We start from the raw sequence: 17,934 nt of genomic DNA on the forward strand, positions 1-17,934 counted from the left end.
CACCAATGTCAGATTCTAAGACTACCCTTAGTAGATTCCACCCCACCTCCATCTCCCTTACCTTGGTTTTTCTTTCTTTTTTGTCTATGTTCTTTCACCACCAATCCAGAAGGTAAGCTTCTTAAAGCCAAGAACATCGTTTGGTTCAGTGCGGTATCTGTAAACCCAAACCAGCTCCCTTTGCTCAGAACTTATCTCCAAAGTAGAGATGTACTGGCTTTTGATTTTAGTTTCAGTCCTGCCAGCTCCCTTAAGCCTCTGTTTGATAAAGAACTTGGGAAATTGGAAGCTCGGGGACTCAAGAGAGGGACAGAAGACAATCAATGGTGTAAAAGGGAGCCCACAAGCTTTGAGAATCTTCTCTCAAAGAGGAGGAGCCCCTCAGAGGTTAGGGGTTCCACTAATCTCTATCTGACCAGAAGGCTGGTCTTTTTTCTTTTTGTTAGGATTTTGAGTTTTGTTCCAAATTTTTCTCCCATTCTACCCAGGGCTTTGTTCAATCAGAGAAGTTGTATTATATGAAGAAGCACATGTGTGGCACCAGGATTGGAGGAAGGCTTACTAACAACCTGCGATGTGTAGATGATACAATCTTGCTTGCTGAAGTGAACAGGAATTGAAGCACTTGCAGATGAACATCGAGGGTTGTAGCCTTCAGTATGAATTACAACTCATGTAAGGACGACCAAAGTCCTCACCAGTGAACCAATAGGTCACATCATGATCACTGGAGAAAAGGTTGAAGTTGCCAAGGATTTTGTCCGACTTAGATCCACAATTAACGCTCGTGGAAGCAGCAGTCAAGAGATCAAAAGATATTGCATAGGCACATCTGCTACACAAGACCTTTTTGGAGTGTTGAAGAGCAAGGCTGTTACTTTGAGGACTAAGATGTGCCTGACCCAAGCCATGGCATTCTCCATTGCCTCATGTGCCTGTGAAAGTTGGACACTGAATAAGGAAGACCGTAGAAGAGTCGATGAATTTGAATTGTGGTGCTGGAGACGACTACTCTAAGTACAACGCTAAAAGGATAACCCAAAATCTGTCTTGGAAGAAGTAGGGCCAGCGTGCTCCTTAGAAGCAAGGATAGTAAGACTTCATCTTTCATATTTTGGACATATTGTCAAGAGAGACCAATCCCTGTGAGGAGGAGATCATTTTTGGTAAAGTAGGAAGGCCCTCAGCGAGATGGATCGACACAGTGGCTGTATCGGTGGACTCAGGGACAGTAACCATTGAGAGGAACAACATGCAGGGCCAGGCAGTGTTTTGTTCTGTTGTGCACAGGGTCTCTATGGGTCTGAGCTGACCCAATGGCACCTAACAACAACATCTAGGACCTTCTATTGTGATCCCTTCCAAAGCACTCGGCAGTGGTAGCCGGGCACTATCTAGTTCTTCTGGCCTCAGGGTTATGGAGACTGGTGTCTCCATGCATCTTCAGTTTCCATCACTCTTCTTTCCTCTAGATAGGAAGACACTATGAGTCACAAGCTTTGAAGACCCCAGCTGGGACTCTCCAAAACAGGATACCGAACATTGCCATTTGGCTTAGATGCCCTCTTTTCTTCCACCCCTGACACCTGTTTTTTGAGAGTTAAACTGTGACTTAAGTGCTGTCCATGAAATGATTAATTCAAGCTTCTTGCCTTTATGAAAATTGTGCTTATATTGCAGATCAGGAAACTGAGGCAAAGAAAACTCAGTTGCTAAAGTCACATAGCTAGTCTGGGGTCCAAACCCAAACCTGCCCAATGCCATTGAGTTGATGCTGACTCACAGTGGCCCCATAGAGAGAGAACTGTTCCTTAGGGCTTCTGAGACTGTTATTTTAAAAAATCATTTTATTGATTAAATACTTGTACAATTCATCACAATCTATACGTCCATCAATTGTGTCAAGCACATTTGTATATCTGTTGCCACATCATCATTCTCAAAACATTTGCTTTCTACTTGAGCCCTTGGTATCAGCTCCTCATTTTTTCTCCTCCCTCCCCATTCCCTCCTCCTGCATGAACCCTTGATAATTTATAAATTATTATTATTTTGTCATCTCTTACACTGTCCAATGTCTCCCTTCACCCATTTTTCTGTTGTCCATCCCCCAGGGAGGAGGTTATATGTAGATCCTTGTAATCGGTTCCCCCTTTCCACCCCACCCTCTCTCCACCCTCCTGGTATCGCCACTCTCAGCACTGGTCCTACAGGGATCATCTGTCCTGAATTCCCTGTGTTTCCAGTTCCTATCTGTACCAGTGTACATCCTCTGGTCTAGCCAGATTTGCAAAGTAGAATTGGGATCATGATCGTGGGGGTGGGTGGAAGCATTGAGGAACTAGAGGAAAGTTGTATTTTTCATCGTTGCTGCCCTGCACCCTGACTGTTCATTCTTTATGGGAGAAAATAACCTCATCTTTCTCCCTCAGAACAGCCAGAGTGGCTGATGGCGTTGAACCTTGGAGTTTGTGGTTTGCAGCCTGATCATCACACAGTGCCCCCCAGGGCTCCTTTGAGCTCAAGCACACCCTGTGGCATCACGCTAGTTTGACTCACAGTGATCCTATAAGACAGAGTAGAACTGCTGTGTTGGGGTTTGAGACTTTAAGTCTTTGAAGGAGCAGACCACTAATCTTTCACCTGCAGTGACTGGTGGGTATGCAGTGTTGGCCTTGCCGTTAGCAGCTCTGTAAACTATGTGGAGGCCCTCTCTGACCTCCTCTGACTTCCCCATTGCCAGGGCCGAGGTCAGACAGGGCTCCACCCTCCATCTTCCTTTTGGCAATGACTAGTACACAGTGGGCTGCAATCGGTGTGGTCAGCAGTTCGAAACCACCAGCAACTGCAGGAGAAAAACTGGGCCTTCTATTCCCGTAAACAGTTCCAGTCTCGGAAACCCACTCTGAGTCCTCATTGACTTGACGGCAGTGAGTTCAGGTTCCTGCCACAGGAGCCCTGTTGGTGTCATGCTTATTTGGGGGGCTGTGATCCCAAAGGTCAGCAGTTCAAATCTAATAGCGGTAGAAAATGTTTGGGAAATGATGATGGCAACATAGGTACCAATATGTTTGATATAATTTTGATGTATGGAATATTATAAGAGCTTTAAGAGCCCCCAGTAAAATGATTTTACAAAAACAAAACAACAGCGGCTCCCTGGGAAAAAGATGGGGCTTACTACCCTGTCCCATAGGGTCACTAGGAGTCGGCATCGACTCCATGGCAGTGAGTTTGGAGCTTGGTTCCTGCCACAGCACTCTACTTTACTTCTGAATTCAACAGTTTAAACGTGAGTTGTCCTTCTATCCCCAGATAGGATCTCAGATACATTCACCAGCAAATTCTGGCACCATCTCCAGTATTTATTTGTCAATCCCGCCACCACCATCCCCCACCCCTTACAAACAGTGGAAGGCGTTATTGCCAGGGGCTCTGTTTTTGCCTCGTGTGGTCTGGGTGTGCCTCTAAGTATGAGTATGCTTATTTACAGATTCTCTCCAGCACAGTCTCGGGCTTGTGCACACAGAGTTTGTCTGTTTTGAAAACCAGTGGCTCATCTGGGAGAGGTGAGTAACACTGGTGCCCTGGAAGTGGCCCGGCGCCAGGGTGAAAGCATGTGGGTTTCCGGGACAGCCACCTGGTAGTTCAGGGGGGTTAGACAAGGCCTTTGCCTTTTTGTGCCTCACACACTTCATCTGCCCATTGAGAATCATGCCACCCAGGTGCTAGGAAGACAGCTAGAATTGTATGGGTCCACTTACACCCGGGACGTTTGGTCCTGTTTCTGCAGTGAGTTCAAGTGTTTGCAAATAGCTGCTAAAGGCACTGCTCATGCAGATGATCACCAGCACTCAGTGGACTCCTGACCCTTAAGCACAATGCAATAGCAACCCCGGCCAAACTCCCCCAACCACTGACTGCAGCAGCAACAGGAAAAATAAAATCTGCGTATACGTGGACCAGCCCACTTCAAACCCTTGCTGTTCAAGAAGTATCCATGTTTTCAGGATACCCAACAGCCCCCTGCCACTCTCATTACCCAAGCCCAGCCCCTCCGCCCCAGGACCCTACAGCCAATCACAGGGCTTCCTGGACGTGTGGGCCTGTGCCCAGGTGGGCATGAGGTCATCTGCAGCACAGAAAACAGTGTGTTTCTAGCATCTTGCCAAGAGGTGTCATGTTTCCGTCTTTTGAATACCCCCTCCGATTTGGATGCCCACTCCCTGTGGCCGAGTGCAGGGCAGGGTGGGGAGCGAGGGTCAGCACCGGAAACACTGCTCACTCTGCGGCTCTCAGCTGGTCGCTCACACCGTATCACCCTCCTCACGCTCTCTCCCCATGCTTCTTGCAAACACAACCGCACCTCACAGGTCATGAGGGACCCTTCGGGGACCCTCCATCCGCTCTCTCCCCCTTCCTTTGCTCCAACGCTGAAGTGTCCTGTTCCATTGAAAGGGAAAGATAATCGATAATTTCTGGATGGTCAAACGGATCTTGTTCAATAAAAGACGTGAATACCACCCAACCCGTGAGCAGTTACTCCTTGCCAGAGTCTTTACGCATCCAACTAACCCCCAAACAGTTGGTACTTCATGTTGCCCCGTCTTTGCTTGGTTAGTGCGTCTAAAGAAACAGCAGTCCTACATTAACCTGTAATTAATTAAAAGCTATTCAGGAGACTTATGGGAAGATGGCACCAGGAGAGAAAATCATCCGTTTTTTTGTCAGGATCCCTGTTAGACCAGTGACTATATGGTTTTTTGTTTGGGGTGTGTGTGTATTTATCTACACAAGATAGGCAGGTTAGGCAATCTCACAGAGACAGTGACTAGATCGACAGTTCCTGCAGGGCATGGGAAATGGCGGGTAGGAGGTGGGAAGTAAGCGGTGAGCCAGTAAGGATGGGTTCAGGGGAGTAGTAAGAGTTCTAGGGGATGTAGCTTTTCTGTTCATGTTTGATCAATCAAATTATATCTGAGAGAATTACTGAGAGGCGAACAATAGGTAAACATGATAGTGGGGCAGAAGGGAAAAAAATTAAAAATGTGTATAATTGTAAATATATAAATATATGTGTGTTTGTTTATATATGTATATATGCAAATGCAACAAGGAAGCAGATGGACTGGGCCTCTCCTTAAATCTTACCTCAGCACAAAAATGGTTTGTTCTAATAATGTGGCACTGTATGATACTCACCTTCCTGACATGATTGCTGAAGACAAAATGGATGCATCAGCAAATGTGAAGAAAGCTGATGGTGCCTGGCTACTAAAAGATATAGCATCTGGGGTCTTAAAGGCTTGTGGTTAAACAAGTGACCATCTATCAGGGAAGCAATAAATCCCACATGGAAGAAGCACACCAGCCTGTGTGATCATGAGATATCGATGGGAAAAGGTATCAGATGTTCAAAAACAAGCAACCAAGTTCATGTGAAGAGGTGTGGATGTAGTGGAGACCCAAAAACCCACCTGTAAGATAATTGGACAGTCCCTCACAGAAGGGTCACATGGAAGGCATGAAGAATTCAGGGTGCAGCATAGCACTGATGAAACACATAACTATCCTCTAATTCTTTAATAGTTCCTCCCCTTACTATTGTGGTTTTTACTTGTTTACCTCATTAATCATATTAGATTTGCATAGGTTCATTTATATATTTCAGATTTTAAAAAATAAGATCATTTGATACATGGAAGCCTAGATAGATAACCCTTCAGAAACAGTAACAGGAGTAACAGTTCCCTGGGCATATGGGAAGACGAGGTTGGGGGAAAGGAGGAATGGGGAGTTGATAGTATAGATGACTGTATAATCCCACTCGATGGGATCGAACAACAGAACTGTATGTGAATGGATATATTGGATGTGTAAGATATGGCAAGAAATAAATAAGGGTTCCTAGGGGTAAAGTGGGAGTGGGAGGGGATTAAGAGGAGCTGATATCAAGGAGTTCAAGAAGAAAGAAAATGTTGTGAAACTGCTTGTGATAATAGAACTATGGAATGTTATGATATCTGTAAGAGCTTCTGATAAAAAGTATTTTTAAAAACATTTTATTAGGGACTCATGCAACTCTTATCACAATCCATACATACATCAATTGTGTAAAGCACATCTGTAGAGTCTTTGCCCTAATCACTTTCAAAGAATTTGCTCTCCACTTAAGTCCTTGGCATCAAGTCCTCTTTTTACCCCTCCCTCCTCGCTCCCTCCTTCCTCATGCGCCCTTGATAATTTTTAAGTTATTATTTTGTCATATCTTGCCCTGTCTGATGTCTCCCTTCACCCCATTTTCTGTTGTCCATCCCCCAGGGAGGAGGTCACATGTAGATCCTTGTAATCGGTTCCCTCTTTCCAACCCACTCTCCCTCTACCCTCCCAGTATCGCCACTCATACATCTGGTCCTGAAAGGATCATCCACCCTGGATTCCCTGTGCCTCCAGCTCCTATCTGCACCAGTGTACATCCTCTGCTCTATCCAGGCTTACAAGATAGAATTCGGATCATGATAGGGGGGCGTAGGGAAGAAGCATTTAGGAACTAGAGGAAAGCTGTATTCTTCATCATTGCTACATCGCACCCTGACTGACTCATCTCCTCCCCTAGACCCCTCTGTGAGGGGATCTCCAGTGGCTGACAAATGGGCTTTGGGTCTCCACTCTGCACTTCCCCCTTCATTCACTATGGTAAGATTTTTTTTTCCTGATGATGCCTTATACCTGATCCCTTTGACACCTTGTGATCGCACAGGCTGGTATGCTTCTTCCATGTGGGCTTTGTTGCTTCTGAGCTAGATGGCCACTTGTTCACCTTCAAGCCTTTAAGACCCCAGACACTATCTCTTTTGATAGCCAAGCACCATCAGCTTTCTTCACCACATTTGCTTATGCATCTGTTTGTCCTCGGCAATCATATCATGGAGGTGTGCACTCAATATGATTTTTTGTTCTTTAATGCCTGATAACTGATCCCTTCGGAACCACGTGATCACAGGCTGGTGTATTTTTCCATGTGGGCTTTGTTGCTTCTGAGCTAGATGGCTGCTTGTTTATCTTCAAGCCTTTAAGACCCCAAACGCTATATCTTATGATAGCTGGGAACCATCAGCTTTCTTCACTACATTTACTTGTTCACCCGCTTTGGCTTCAGCAGTTGTGTCAGGAGGGTTAGCATCATAGAATGCCAATTTAATAGAAGAAAGTATTCATGCTTTGAGGGAGTGCTTGAGTAGAGGCCCAAGGTCCTTCCGCCACCTTAATACTAAACCTATAAATATAGGCACATAGATCTATTTCCCCATCCACATATATATTTGCATATGTACATGTCTTTGCCTAGACCTCTATAAATGCCCTTTACCTCCTAGCTCTTTCCTCTATTTCCCTTGACTTTCCTCCTGCCCCACTATCATGCTCCGTCCCCACCTGGGTTACAGCTATACCTCTTCGTTACGTTACCTTACCTAAAAGGACTTTTTAAAGAAGAAAACTAGACATTGCTCATGAAAAAATAAAGTGAAAAGATTATCTACAAAATAGAAGAAAATATTTGCAAATCATATGTCTGACAAGAATGTAGTATCCAAAATATGTAAAGAACTCTTACAACTCAACAACGAAATGGGGTAAGACTTGAATAAACATTTCCTCAAAGATGTCGTATAAATGGTCAATAAAAACATAGAAATATGCTCAATATCATTAGTGTACCTCCTACCCTTGGACCACCCCCAGTGATTAAGTCTTCCACATACATCCTCCTAACCATCCATTCACTCAAGCCCTCTGAATGTCAAGAGAGAGAGTAGCCCCAGATTTGGTCTCTAGAACCACCTCTCTGGACCGACAGCTCAGCCCTCCAGGTCTCCCACTCTAGGCCCCACAATTCCCCTGGTGATCATTCAGAAAGCATGGTGGCCCATCCAATGTCCTTTATTGGTTTTACATAAGGACTCCTGCATTCTTATACTGAGGCAAGAGTTCTTGGAGTTTGGGCCGAGGTGGTATAATACTTTGGACTATCCTCAGTGGAGGCAAGTGTTTTGAGGGTGCCCTAAAAATGGGGTAGCTAGTTTCAGTAGGCTTGTTAAGGTCAGACAAATTAAGGATCACAGACTTCATGCTGGAGGGCTTTCTCTTCTTGGACCGTTGAGGGATGAACATTGACCTTTGGCGAGGCTCCACCAGTAGCCGCACCAGGTCTTTCCGAAAGATATTCCAGCTGTTCTCCTGGAGGAAATGTTGGCATATTTCTTCATCACTAAAGGGCAGACACAGAGGCTTAAGGTCCCTTGCCAGTTCCTTTAGCCCCGGTCCCAACCAACCTAACCCGCCACTCTTTCTAATCCCAAGAGGCAGTGTGCTCTCTCTACCCACATGCCTTTCCCCAGACTCTTCTCTCTGCCTCCACAACTCTTCACCTCAATCTGCACCGGCCCATGCAGTGGCTGCGAGCCACCAGTGGCTACTGCCTTTGTCTCTTTAGAAAACCCTGTCTAATACAACCAGGAGCTGGTCTCCTGACACCATGTCCAAGGTATGTAAGACTCGCCATCCTTGCCTCTAAGGACCACTCTGGCCATACTTCTTCCAAGATGGATTGGTTCGCCCTTTTAGCAGTCCATGATACTTTCAATATTCTTCTTCGGTCTTCTTTATTCAATATTCATCTTTCATGTGCATATGAGGCAATGGAAAATACCATGGCTTGCGTCAGGCGCACCTTAGTTTTTGAAGTAAGAGCCTGGCATTTCAATACCCCAAAAAGATCTTGTGTGGCAGATGTACTTGTGCAGCAGGTTTCTTTTGGGGGATGATGAAAATGTTGTACAATTGATTGTAGTGATGGTTGCATGAGTCAAACATACTAAAAACCATTTAATTGTACACTTTAAATAGGTGGACTATATCAACAAAACCGTTGCTAAAAATTATGTATGTGGCTTACGTTATATTTCCAGTGGACCAAGTCACCCTAGAACCCGGGAGCTCATTAACCATGCAGAAACGTGCTGGATCTGAATCTGCATTTGAACAAGAGTCCCAGGTGAGACACAGATGATACATATCCAAGCCCCACCTGAATCCAGGTGAAAGACAGAGATAGCAGGATTCCTCCTAGACTTACTGAGTCAGAATCTGGGCACGAGGCTCTGGGATTTCTTTTTAGTAAGTGTCCCGATGGTCCATTCAGATCTCACATTCAACAAAGGCTTACACTAGCACCTGCCAGGTACTTCAGACAGTGTGGAAAACATAGACATGGTAGTGTAGGACGCCTATGTATTGTTTGGGAATCCTGATCAGCCACGTTCCAGTCATCCTTTATGTGCCAGCTTATGTATTAGATTTCTGGGAATCCTTTTCTAGGCTCTCACACGGCTATCTCCTCGTTATGAGGCCTTCAGGATTTGTACACAATACCTGGTCTTATATTTCTCGGTGGGGCATCCAGTCATGGTGACTTTTTTGCTGCTGTGACGCTGGAAGCTCCGCCTCTGGGATTTCACGTGCCAGCAGGGCCGCCATAGCAGACAAGTGTTGCAGAGCTTCCAGACGAAGAAGAGCTGGCGATCCACTTTTGAAAATTAGCCAATGAACCCTTACGGGTCACAACAGCACAGTATCCCATTGGCTTGCCTTGGGCCCATCATCAGAATGGGTCAATTTCTAGGAAGGTCTCATGGTTAGTGAAGTAGAGGGCCAACGGGGCATAGGAAAGTCTTGGTGCGATGGAGTGGTACAAGAGCCACAAGGATGGTACTCTAGCTCCACCTCAATCCCTTCCCTAGTCGCAGGGGAGGATGGTGAAAAGGGAGTGAAAACAGGCTCAGCACACATTGGCTTATTCCCTTCTGAGACTGCGGTAAAGGAAGGGGGCACCATACTCCCGCATCGAAGGAGGAAAGTCTAATACATTACTAACACATCAGAACATTCTTCAGGCGAAGTTGACCTGGACAAAGTCAACTTTGAGCCACAGAGATCAATTTAGAAAAGAATCCAGAGGTCAGAATGGACCACAAATAGTCTTCTGAATCTCGGTGGCACGCTGAAGCCACTTACTGCCAATGCACGAGAGCTGATTATTTGCATGGCATCTCTCTCAAATCCATGTCGATGGCATCATGTTGGTAACTTGAAATTGGCCATAATGGAGGTATTTATACCACACAAAAATCAGCAAGCATTACAAACGAGGCTTACCTACCACCCTCCTGGGCAACGCTGACCAGCACACCACTGGATAACCAAAAGCTCACTATCATGGAGCCAGTTCTGACTCATAGTAGGGCAGGGGTCAACTGCCTCTGCGGAGTGCCGAGACTGTGAGTCTCTGTGGGAGTCGAAAACCTCTCCCTTCTCCCTTGGAGCAGCTGCCCTTGAGGAGAGCAGGCCGATGTGTAGCCCCAGGACTCCATCGCTGGCTGGATCGCGTCCACTTAGAGAGTTCCCTGACACCTAATGTCTTACATGACAAATAACAACTCACTCTGACTTCACACGTACCACGTGCCAACTACGTGACACTCGTTCACTCGTTTAATCTTTAAAACCACCCCATTTTACAAGGCGGAAGCTTGGGTTCCAAAAGGTTAAGGAACTTGCCCAGGTCTCTGAGGGGGCACAACCGTGTGATTACATATTCTTAGGGGGTCATTTCTTTTTCTGAATAAAAATCCAAGTTAAGCAGGATAGGATGCCACACCACCTTCTGATGCTGATGGTCAGACTGACTGATTGTCTCCTGTTTCACCAGCTGCATGCAGGGGTCTCAGTGCCAGCACCATTCCTCACCTGAAAAGTTCATCTGTCCCTGAAGCCTTTAAAACTCCAGTCCATGATGCCCATTTAACCCTGGTCCTTCCACGTTTTCTGGTTTTCTGTGATGAGTATGCCCCATCATACATTCATTTGGCATTTATGGAGAAACTACCAGTAGACGTACAAGGTCCTGGTGATGAAAGGCAGAGAAAGCACAATTCCTGCCTTCAAGAGGCTATTAATCGTGTGTGGCCAAAGAGCGGCAGAAACAGGTAACTATGAATAGCAATACCCCTCTCAGGTGACATTTTGTGCTCTGGTTTTTAGGATCCTCTTCATGTTGGGTCCTCACGGACCTCCCTCCACTTCTAAGGAACTCGGCTGTCCATTAGATTTCACATGGTATTTATTACCTGTGCTTTGTAGAGGGCTGAATGTTTAGGCTACCCAGCTGTGTTGGACAGGGTTCTCTAGAGAGACAAACCAGATTGCTAGTAATTATATATAAATATATTTATAAAGATAGACATATAATATAAGAAATGAACCGTTAAATTATATACAGATAGATAATACAAGAAATTAACAGTTAAATTATAAAGCAGTGAGACACTAGCAGTCCTTTAAGGCTTGAGAGCCGCCAGTTGCCAGTCCCTTTCTGTAGAGAGAGCTGGGCTACATGTACCCAGGCAGCAAACAGCAAGGCAAATCACCAACTGTCACCAACTGTCGGTCCCCAGCTCCAGAGACAAACATTCCAATCCTGTGGGATTAAAGGGACCTCAACTTACAGCGACACAGTCCACAGGCTAGGCATCCTACAGGTAGTGTACCCCTTTAAATTGAGTACACAGAATAAGCAAGGCGAGGCTCACCGAGCCATTTATCCCTCCGCCCTTCAGTTAATTCTACTTGTGTTTATCGGCCAGGCCAGCCCATGATATTCACAGGACAGGTGATTCTGTGACTTTGAGTACGTCACCTCTCCTTTTCTGGACTTCAGCGTTCACATCTAAGATGTGAGGGATTTGAGTTAAATAGATGATGGATGTGTTTTCTGCTTGCCTTAGCAGTCTAGGAAAACCAGGAGTTCAACAATTAATGAATATGACAGAACTCCATCTGTTAGCATTATATATGATTGCAGCAAAGTGCTGACTGGGCAGCAAAGATGCCAAGTGCCCAAACATCTGCCACCCTCAAATCTATGTAAACCTTTTCAGAATCCCAAATCAACCAACATTAATTAAGACCCACCATGTGCCAGGCACGATGCAAGGAACAAGTCACCTTAATTTCTTTTGGTGCTCAGTGGGTGTAAGTAGTCATTTTCTGTATTGGTAGTACTTGGGGATTGAGAATCAGAGAACTGAAACATCTTTTAACTGGAAGGCACCCCTGGAATTTTCCATTTTTCTTTTCAAATGGTCTCAGTTTTGTCCGGATCCACATACCATTTGCTCTGTGATCTACTAATGATTTTTCTTTAAATTTGCTCAGTTTCTTTTACATCAATACTGACTTTAGCTTTGTACCAAGCAACAGGGTCTGTCCAACGGTGGCTTTGCTAAGTTGGTCATGCTGCTTTTGTAATTCACACCAGAATAAATAGCTGTTGAAACCAAAGGTGTGAATTGCATACCACCTAAAATAATCTTTTCAACTTTCTGTGGAATATATTCTAGACTTTGTAAAACACTGATTTAGCCTGATCTCCCTGTTCCACGCACTGAGGTCTGAAGCCCAGAGAGGAGAAATGACCTGGCCAAACTCACACAGAGCTCATCTCAAATGAGTTTATGTGCATGTTGGGCCTAGCGACAGTCGCCTGTCCGCCTGCTTGTCTTGACACCTGCTCTTTCTCGGTCACTGGAATCACTGCTTCCCTGCCCCGCCGGCAGCACCGTGTCTGATGCCTACCTCACCACAAAGACAGAAACAAAGGGGCACAGAAAGAACGGAGAAGGGGAGGACCCAAAGCCATATAATTAGTATGAGCCCCATTATGAAAGCCATAGAGACATGAATGAATCAGACATATTTGGTACCTGTCCACCCAGACACAGAAAAAAAAATACCGAAAGGAAATAAAAAGCTAACTGAGATGGCTGGAGGATTGCAGATGATTTTGGCTTTGACCTTTTTCGCTGTTCTGCATTTTCCAGCTTTCTGCGATGAGTATGCCCCATCATTCATTCATTCATTCATTCATTCATTCATTTGGCATTTATGGAGCAACGACCAGGAGACGTACAAAGTCTCGGCAGTGAAAGGCAGAGAAAGCACAATCCCTGCCTTCAAGAAGCTATTAACCGCGGGCGGCCAAGCAAGGAGCGGCAGAACCAGGTAACTATGAAACAACACGGAAGCAAGCGAATCTTAAGAGCAAGAATTACCAGTCGTTGGCTCACTTAAACCGTGGACACAAGAAGACCCAAGCCTACTGCCATCACTTCACTTCCGACTCTCAGAGGCCCTGTGCGCAGAGCAGACGGTCCTGTGGGTTTCCGGGGCTGTGAGTCTGTCTGGGAGCAGAGTTCACATCTTCTTCGGGGGAAACAGCTGGTGGTTCCCAGCTGCTGCCCTCTCGCTAGCAGTCCAATGTGCAGCCTACGGTGCCACCAGGAAAGACTGGCCCGGAGAAAGGGGCATGAGGTTTGGTTCAGGAGAGTCAGCGCAAACGAGGCAACTCTCAGGGAGATGAGTGGGCACGGTCGTCACAGCCGTGCGCTCGCAGACAGGTCACCGGGAAGAAGAGTGGGACAGGACCCCGATCCATTGCACACCAAGGGCCGGCAACCAACACGCACAAATGACCGATGAGAGGGCTGCCTACAGTGCTCGTCCCAGTCTGGAGTCGGACAGGGAAGGGCTTTCTGGGAGGGACGGATCTACCCTGGGCATTGCCATCAAGGTCACGAACCACAACACGTGCAAACTGTTTCCTGGAAAACGAGTCAGCTCTGTAAACTTTCACTGAGGCCACAATCAAGTTTTTTAAAAGAATGATGAGGAGCGAACCGGAAGAAAAGGGACACGATTAGGGGATGGCTTTCCAGGCAGAAAGGCCAACACGGACAGAGACAGTAAGTCTGTGCAGGGTCCCGGAGGGGATCTGCACAGGGTGCTAGAGGGGTGAGAGGTAGCAAGAGGAGTTGCAGGGGCGGTCTGGGGGGGGGGGCAACAAGCTTAAACCACGAGAAACCAGTGAAAGGCTGTCAGCAGGAGGTTAACATCGCCAGATTTGGGATTCGGCAAAATTACAGTGTGCCAGAAAGATCCAACAAAGAGGAGACGGAGGCAGGGGATAGGGGGTGAGGCTGTCCAGGAGTTGAGGCTGCAGGCCCCGAGGTGAGGAAGTGCACAGTAGCGTCCACTGAGCGGGCGGGAAAATGAATAGGGCTTCATTTATATTCCTCTACGCCTCGCTGCTTAAAGTCCAGTTTTGTATGTTTTCTAATCTACCAGGAGCCCTCGTGGCATGGGGGGGGGGGGTGTTCCACGCTGGGCTGCTAACTGTAGACCAAGAAGGGGGCCCTGGTGACATCATGGTCGCACACTGGGCTGTGTGATCTGCAAGACCAGCATTTCAAAATGACCAGTCATTCCTGCAGAGAAAGACGGGCTTTCTACTCCTGGGAAGAGGTGCAGTCTCGGAACCCCCCAGGGGCAGTTCTACCCTGTCCTGTAGAGTCACTTTGAGTCAGCTTGGACTCCGTGGCAGTCGGTGTGAATGAGTGAGTGATTATGAATGTGGCGGCTGTGAACATCTTAACAGAGTTCCCCGAATTTTGGTTGCATAAATTTCTAGAAACTAGATCACTGCCTCCAAGGACAGGAACAGTTTTACAGCACTTGAAACCTTGTACTAAAACGATCGATAGGTTTTAGGGAGGGAAAAAGAAAGGACATCATCCAACAACTACTCAGTTCATCTCCCTCTCATCAGCAAGAGGTATGATCACTTGTTTCCTACTTTTATCATTTGTTTCCTACTTTGACTAAACATCGGGGGAATAAATCTGTCATCTTGACAGAATGGGGTGTATGTACCTTTCCAGTACTGACCTGGGGTACTCCATATAGTTCCTTGCCAATTTTTCTCTGGTCTCATTGTCGATCAGTTCTTCAAATTTGTCTGTCTTCACCCGTATCACCTCAGCTCCCAGGCTCACCAGGATCAGGGTCCGATTGTCCCGGGTGATATTGGGGAGGGAGATCAGGTGAAGGCCCTAGAGAACGGAAGTTACAGAAAGTTAGATCCCAGAGACCAGCCCGTTCAATCGCCAGGTTTTCCAGATGGAAACAATGAAGTTCTAAACAGGAAGGGCATCCTTCTGGGGTCACTTCAGAAGGCTCAGAGGAGCTCAAGTAGAAAATGTTTTGGAAATGATGATATCAACCTATGTACAAGTGTGCTTGATGCAACTGATGTGTGGATTGTTAGCAGAGCTGTAGGACCCCACAATAAAATGATCTTAAAATATTTTTTTGTAAAGGCGGCAGCAGAGGCTCATACAGACATGGCCAGGACTGCTTTTGCTACCTGACATTGCAGCTGACTTCCTGAATTAGAAGACTTCCTAAGGCATTTTACCTACAGCCTACCTCCACAGGGCAGGCTCCACTCCAAGAACCTTACGCAAGCACTCTCCAGAAAACAGCATTTCACGCCTGTTTCCATTTCCTAGGGCTGCTACAATCCAGTACTCCACAACAAAAGGGATGTATCTCTCGGTTCTGGACACAAGCAGCCCAGAATCGGGTGTTGACAAGGCCACGCTCCCTGCAAAGATTCTAGGGGAGGACCCAGCTTCGGCAGCTCCCTCGTGGAATTCCTCGGTTGGTAGCAGCCATAATCCCTGCCTTTGCCATTGTTGTCATGTGGTTGTCTTCTTTTTGGGTGTGTATATCTCTGTGCTGCTTCTCTGTTGTTGTTTTTTTAATCATTTTATTGGGGGCTCGTACAACTCTTATCACAATCCATACAGCAATCGACTCAGGCATGTCTGTACATACGTTGCCCTCATTCTTTTCTAGACATTTACTTTCTATTGTCTTCTCTTTTTTTAAGGAAGGACATAAGTCATAGTGGATTAGGGCCCACCCTGCTCCAGTCAGCCGTCGTGCAGACTCATGACATCTGCAAAGACCCCGTTTCCAAAGAAGATCGTATTTCTATATCTCAGGGGCTAGGACTTCAACATATATTTTGGGGAAACACAAACTCAAAATAGGCTTTGCCCAATGTCCAATCTCAATGCTTCTGTGTCAGCCTATTTTCTCTTCCTTTGGGGCCTACAACACAATCGCACCACCTCGTCTTCCTCTTCTAGCCAATCTAGAGTCAGTTCTTACGCGGGGCAGCCCCGTGTGTGTCCCAGTGGAAGTGTGCCCCACAAGGCGCTCAATGGCTGACTTTTCAGACGGAAATGACCAGATCTTTCTTCCCAGGGGCCTTCAGGCAGACTTGAACCTCCAACTTTTCGGTTTGTAGCCAAGCTTGAGATCTGTTTGCCCAAGAAATCACCCAAAGATTTCTCCTTCTCTTTACACCCTCCCTTTTCCAGGTCTGCCTCCAGTCCCCCTTCTTTTCTGCAGGCCTTTGCTCACAAACAGGTATCTCCACTGAGCCTCAGTTCGCTCTCCATCCCTCAAAAACTTCGGCAGCCCCTGGCTCCCTTCTCCACAATTCATGCTGTTCCTTCACTCCTTGGCCTGGATTCCCACTCGTTAGAACGATGAAGGGTGCAGAGAGCCACAAGCATACCCATCTGTTTCACAGAGTTGATCTCTTTTAAGCAGCACCCAGAGATGAAGCAGAGCCAGGCTGAGAGCCCCTTGTTGCTGGACTACCAATCCAGAGCACCACCAACCTCGCAGTTATTGAGACTAGGGCAAGGAGGAAAGAGGCAGCTCGTGGTCCCAAACCTCTAATGTGCACCTGTGGACCCCCCTACACCTTCTTCACTTTGGCTCAGCTACTCATCTTCTAGGACACACGTGCCTCTGGCTTGGAACCTGTTGTTCAGAGTCTGGAGAACTATTGCCCCAGATCATTGCTCTTTTCATCATTCAGGTCCTAGGTTCAATGTCACCTCATCCGAGCAGCCTTCTAAGGAAGCTTACACCCAAGCCTGCTCTCTATACCATGTCTAGTGGCGATGCATACTTTTCTGCTTATGTGGTTATCAGTCACCCCCTGACCAGATTGTCAGTTCAGCGAGGACAGGAAGGATTTCAGCTTCCTGGCCCACCCTGGGGCCTCATGCCATGCCGGAAGCATGGTAGGTGATGAATGAGAATCGACATTGACAGCTGATCCAAGTGGATTTCCTCATTCTCTGGGGACACAGATGCAGAGAGGTGAGGTGACAGCCTCAAGCCTACTCAGCTAGCCAATCAGAAGCAAAGTGGGATGGAGATAGCCCACCTCCTCATGACTCTGGCTTGGACACCTGTCTCTCGTCTTGACCATCCCTGAAGCCCTTAGCCTGTCTGCTCCCTGGACAAGGCTGGCTCCTCTTTACCTCCTGGCTCAAAATGTGGGTCTATCTACTTTCAGTCCCAACTTTTACTGGGTCTAGCACTGATCCAGCTCCACTTACTAGCTCCTAAAGGCAGGGAAAATGTGTTCTACCTGCTGCTGGTCACGGGTGACTGTGCATTTCCCCCCACAAACGAAGCCAGCTCCTGGAAACCATTAGTGAAGACATGTCATGGAGACCGCCACTGATATTTTCTCCAGAGGTGTAGTGTCGATACTTGCTGAGAGGCTTCTACGTGGCAGGTCCTGTGCGGTGAATGACACAGCCAGGTTCTTGCCCTGAAGCATCCTTCTAGGGTTGCCCAAGCCCTACAGAAGCACGTCCAAACCCCGTGCTGGCGTCCCAGGCCCTGTTACACAGCCCTGCCTGTCAGTACTGCTCCATCGTACACCATCTACCAAATTGAGCAGCTCCATCCCTGCCCACGACTCTGCCCGGCACACCTCAGCCTCCTCAGCTCCTCCACCTTGCAAGACAGGAGACTTCCACGCTGGGGCCACGTGCCTGTCCCCGGGCATCACAGTTCCGTTCTGTAACTGGAACGAGGTAGACCGGAGAAAGCTGGAAACTACATCACATGAGAGCAACTGAATGCTCACAGGATGTTTTGCCT

The 17,934-nt window shown here is 46.9% G+C and overlaps 1 protein-coding gene across 1 annotated transcript in view; it reads right to left on the reverse strand.

The window, feature by feature from the left end:
• Positions 1-7,950: 7,950 nt before the first annotated feature.
• The window catches only part of CNBD2 (cyclic nucleotide binding domain containing 2), a 49,026-nt gene continuing 39,042 nt past the window's right edge, over positions 7,951-17,934 (reverse strand). Inside the window, exons 11-12 of the mRNA XM_075527939.1 lie at positions 14,842-15,005; positions 7,951-8,269 (exon numbers count right to left, since the gene is read on the reverse strand). Coding sequence (XP_075384054.1) covers positions 7,951-8,269; positions 14,842-15,005 — 483 coding nt within the window. The remainder of the gene's footprint in view (positions 8,270-14,841; positions 15,006-17,934) is intronic.

The sequence above is a fragment of the Tenrec ecaudatus genome, chromosome 12 (genome assembly GCF_050624435.1).
Source record: "Tenrec ecaudatus isolate mTenEca1 chromosome 12, mTenEca1.hap1, whole genome shotgun sequence".
Lineage (NCBI taxonomy): Eukaryota > Metazoa > Chordata > Mammalia > Afrosoricida > Tenrecidae > Tenrec > Tenrec ecaudatus.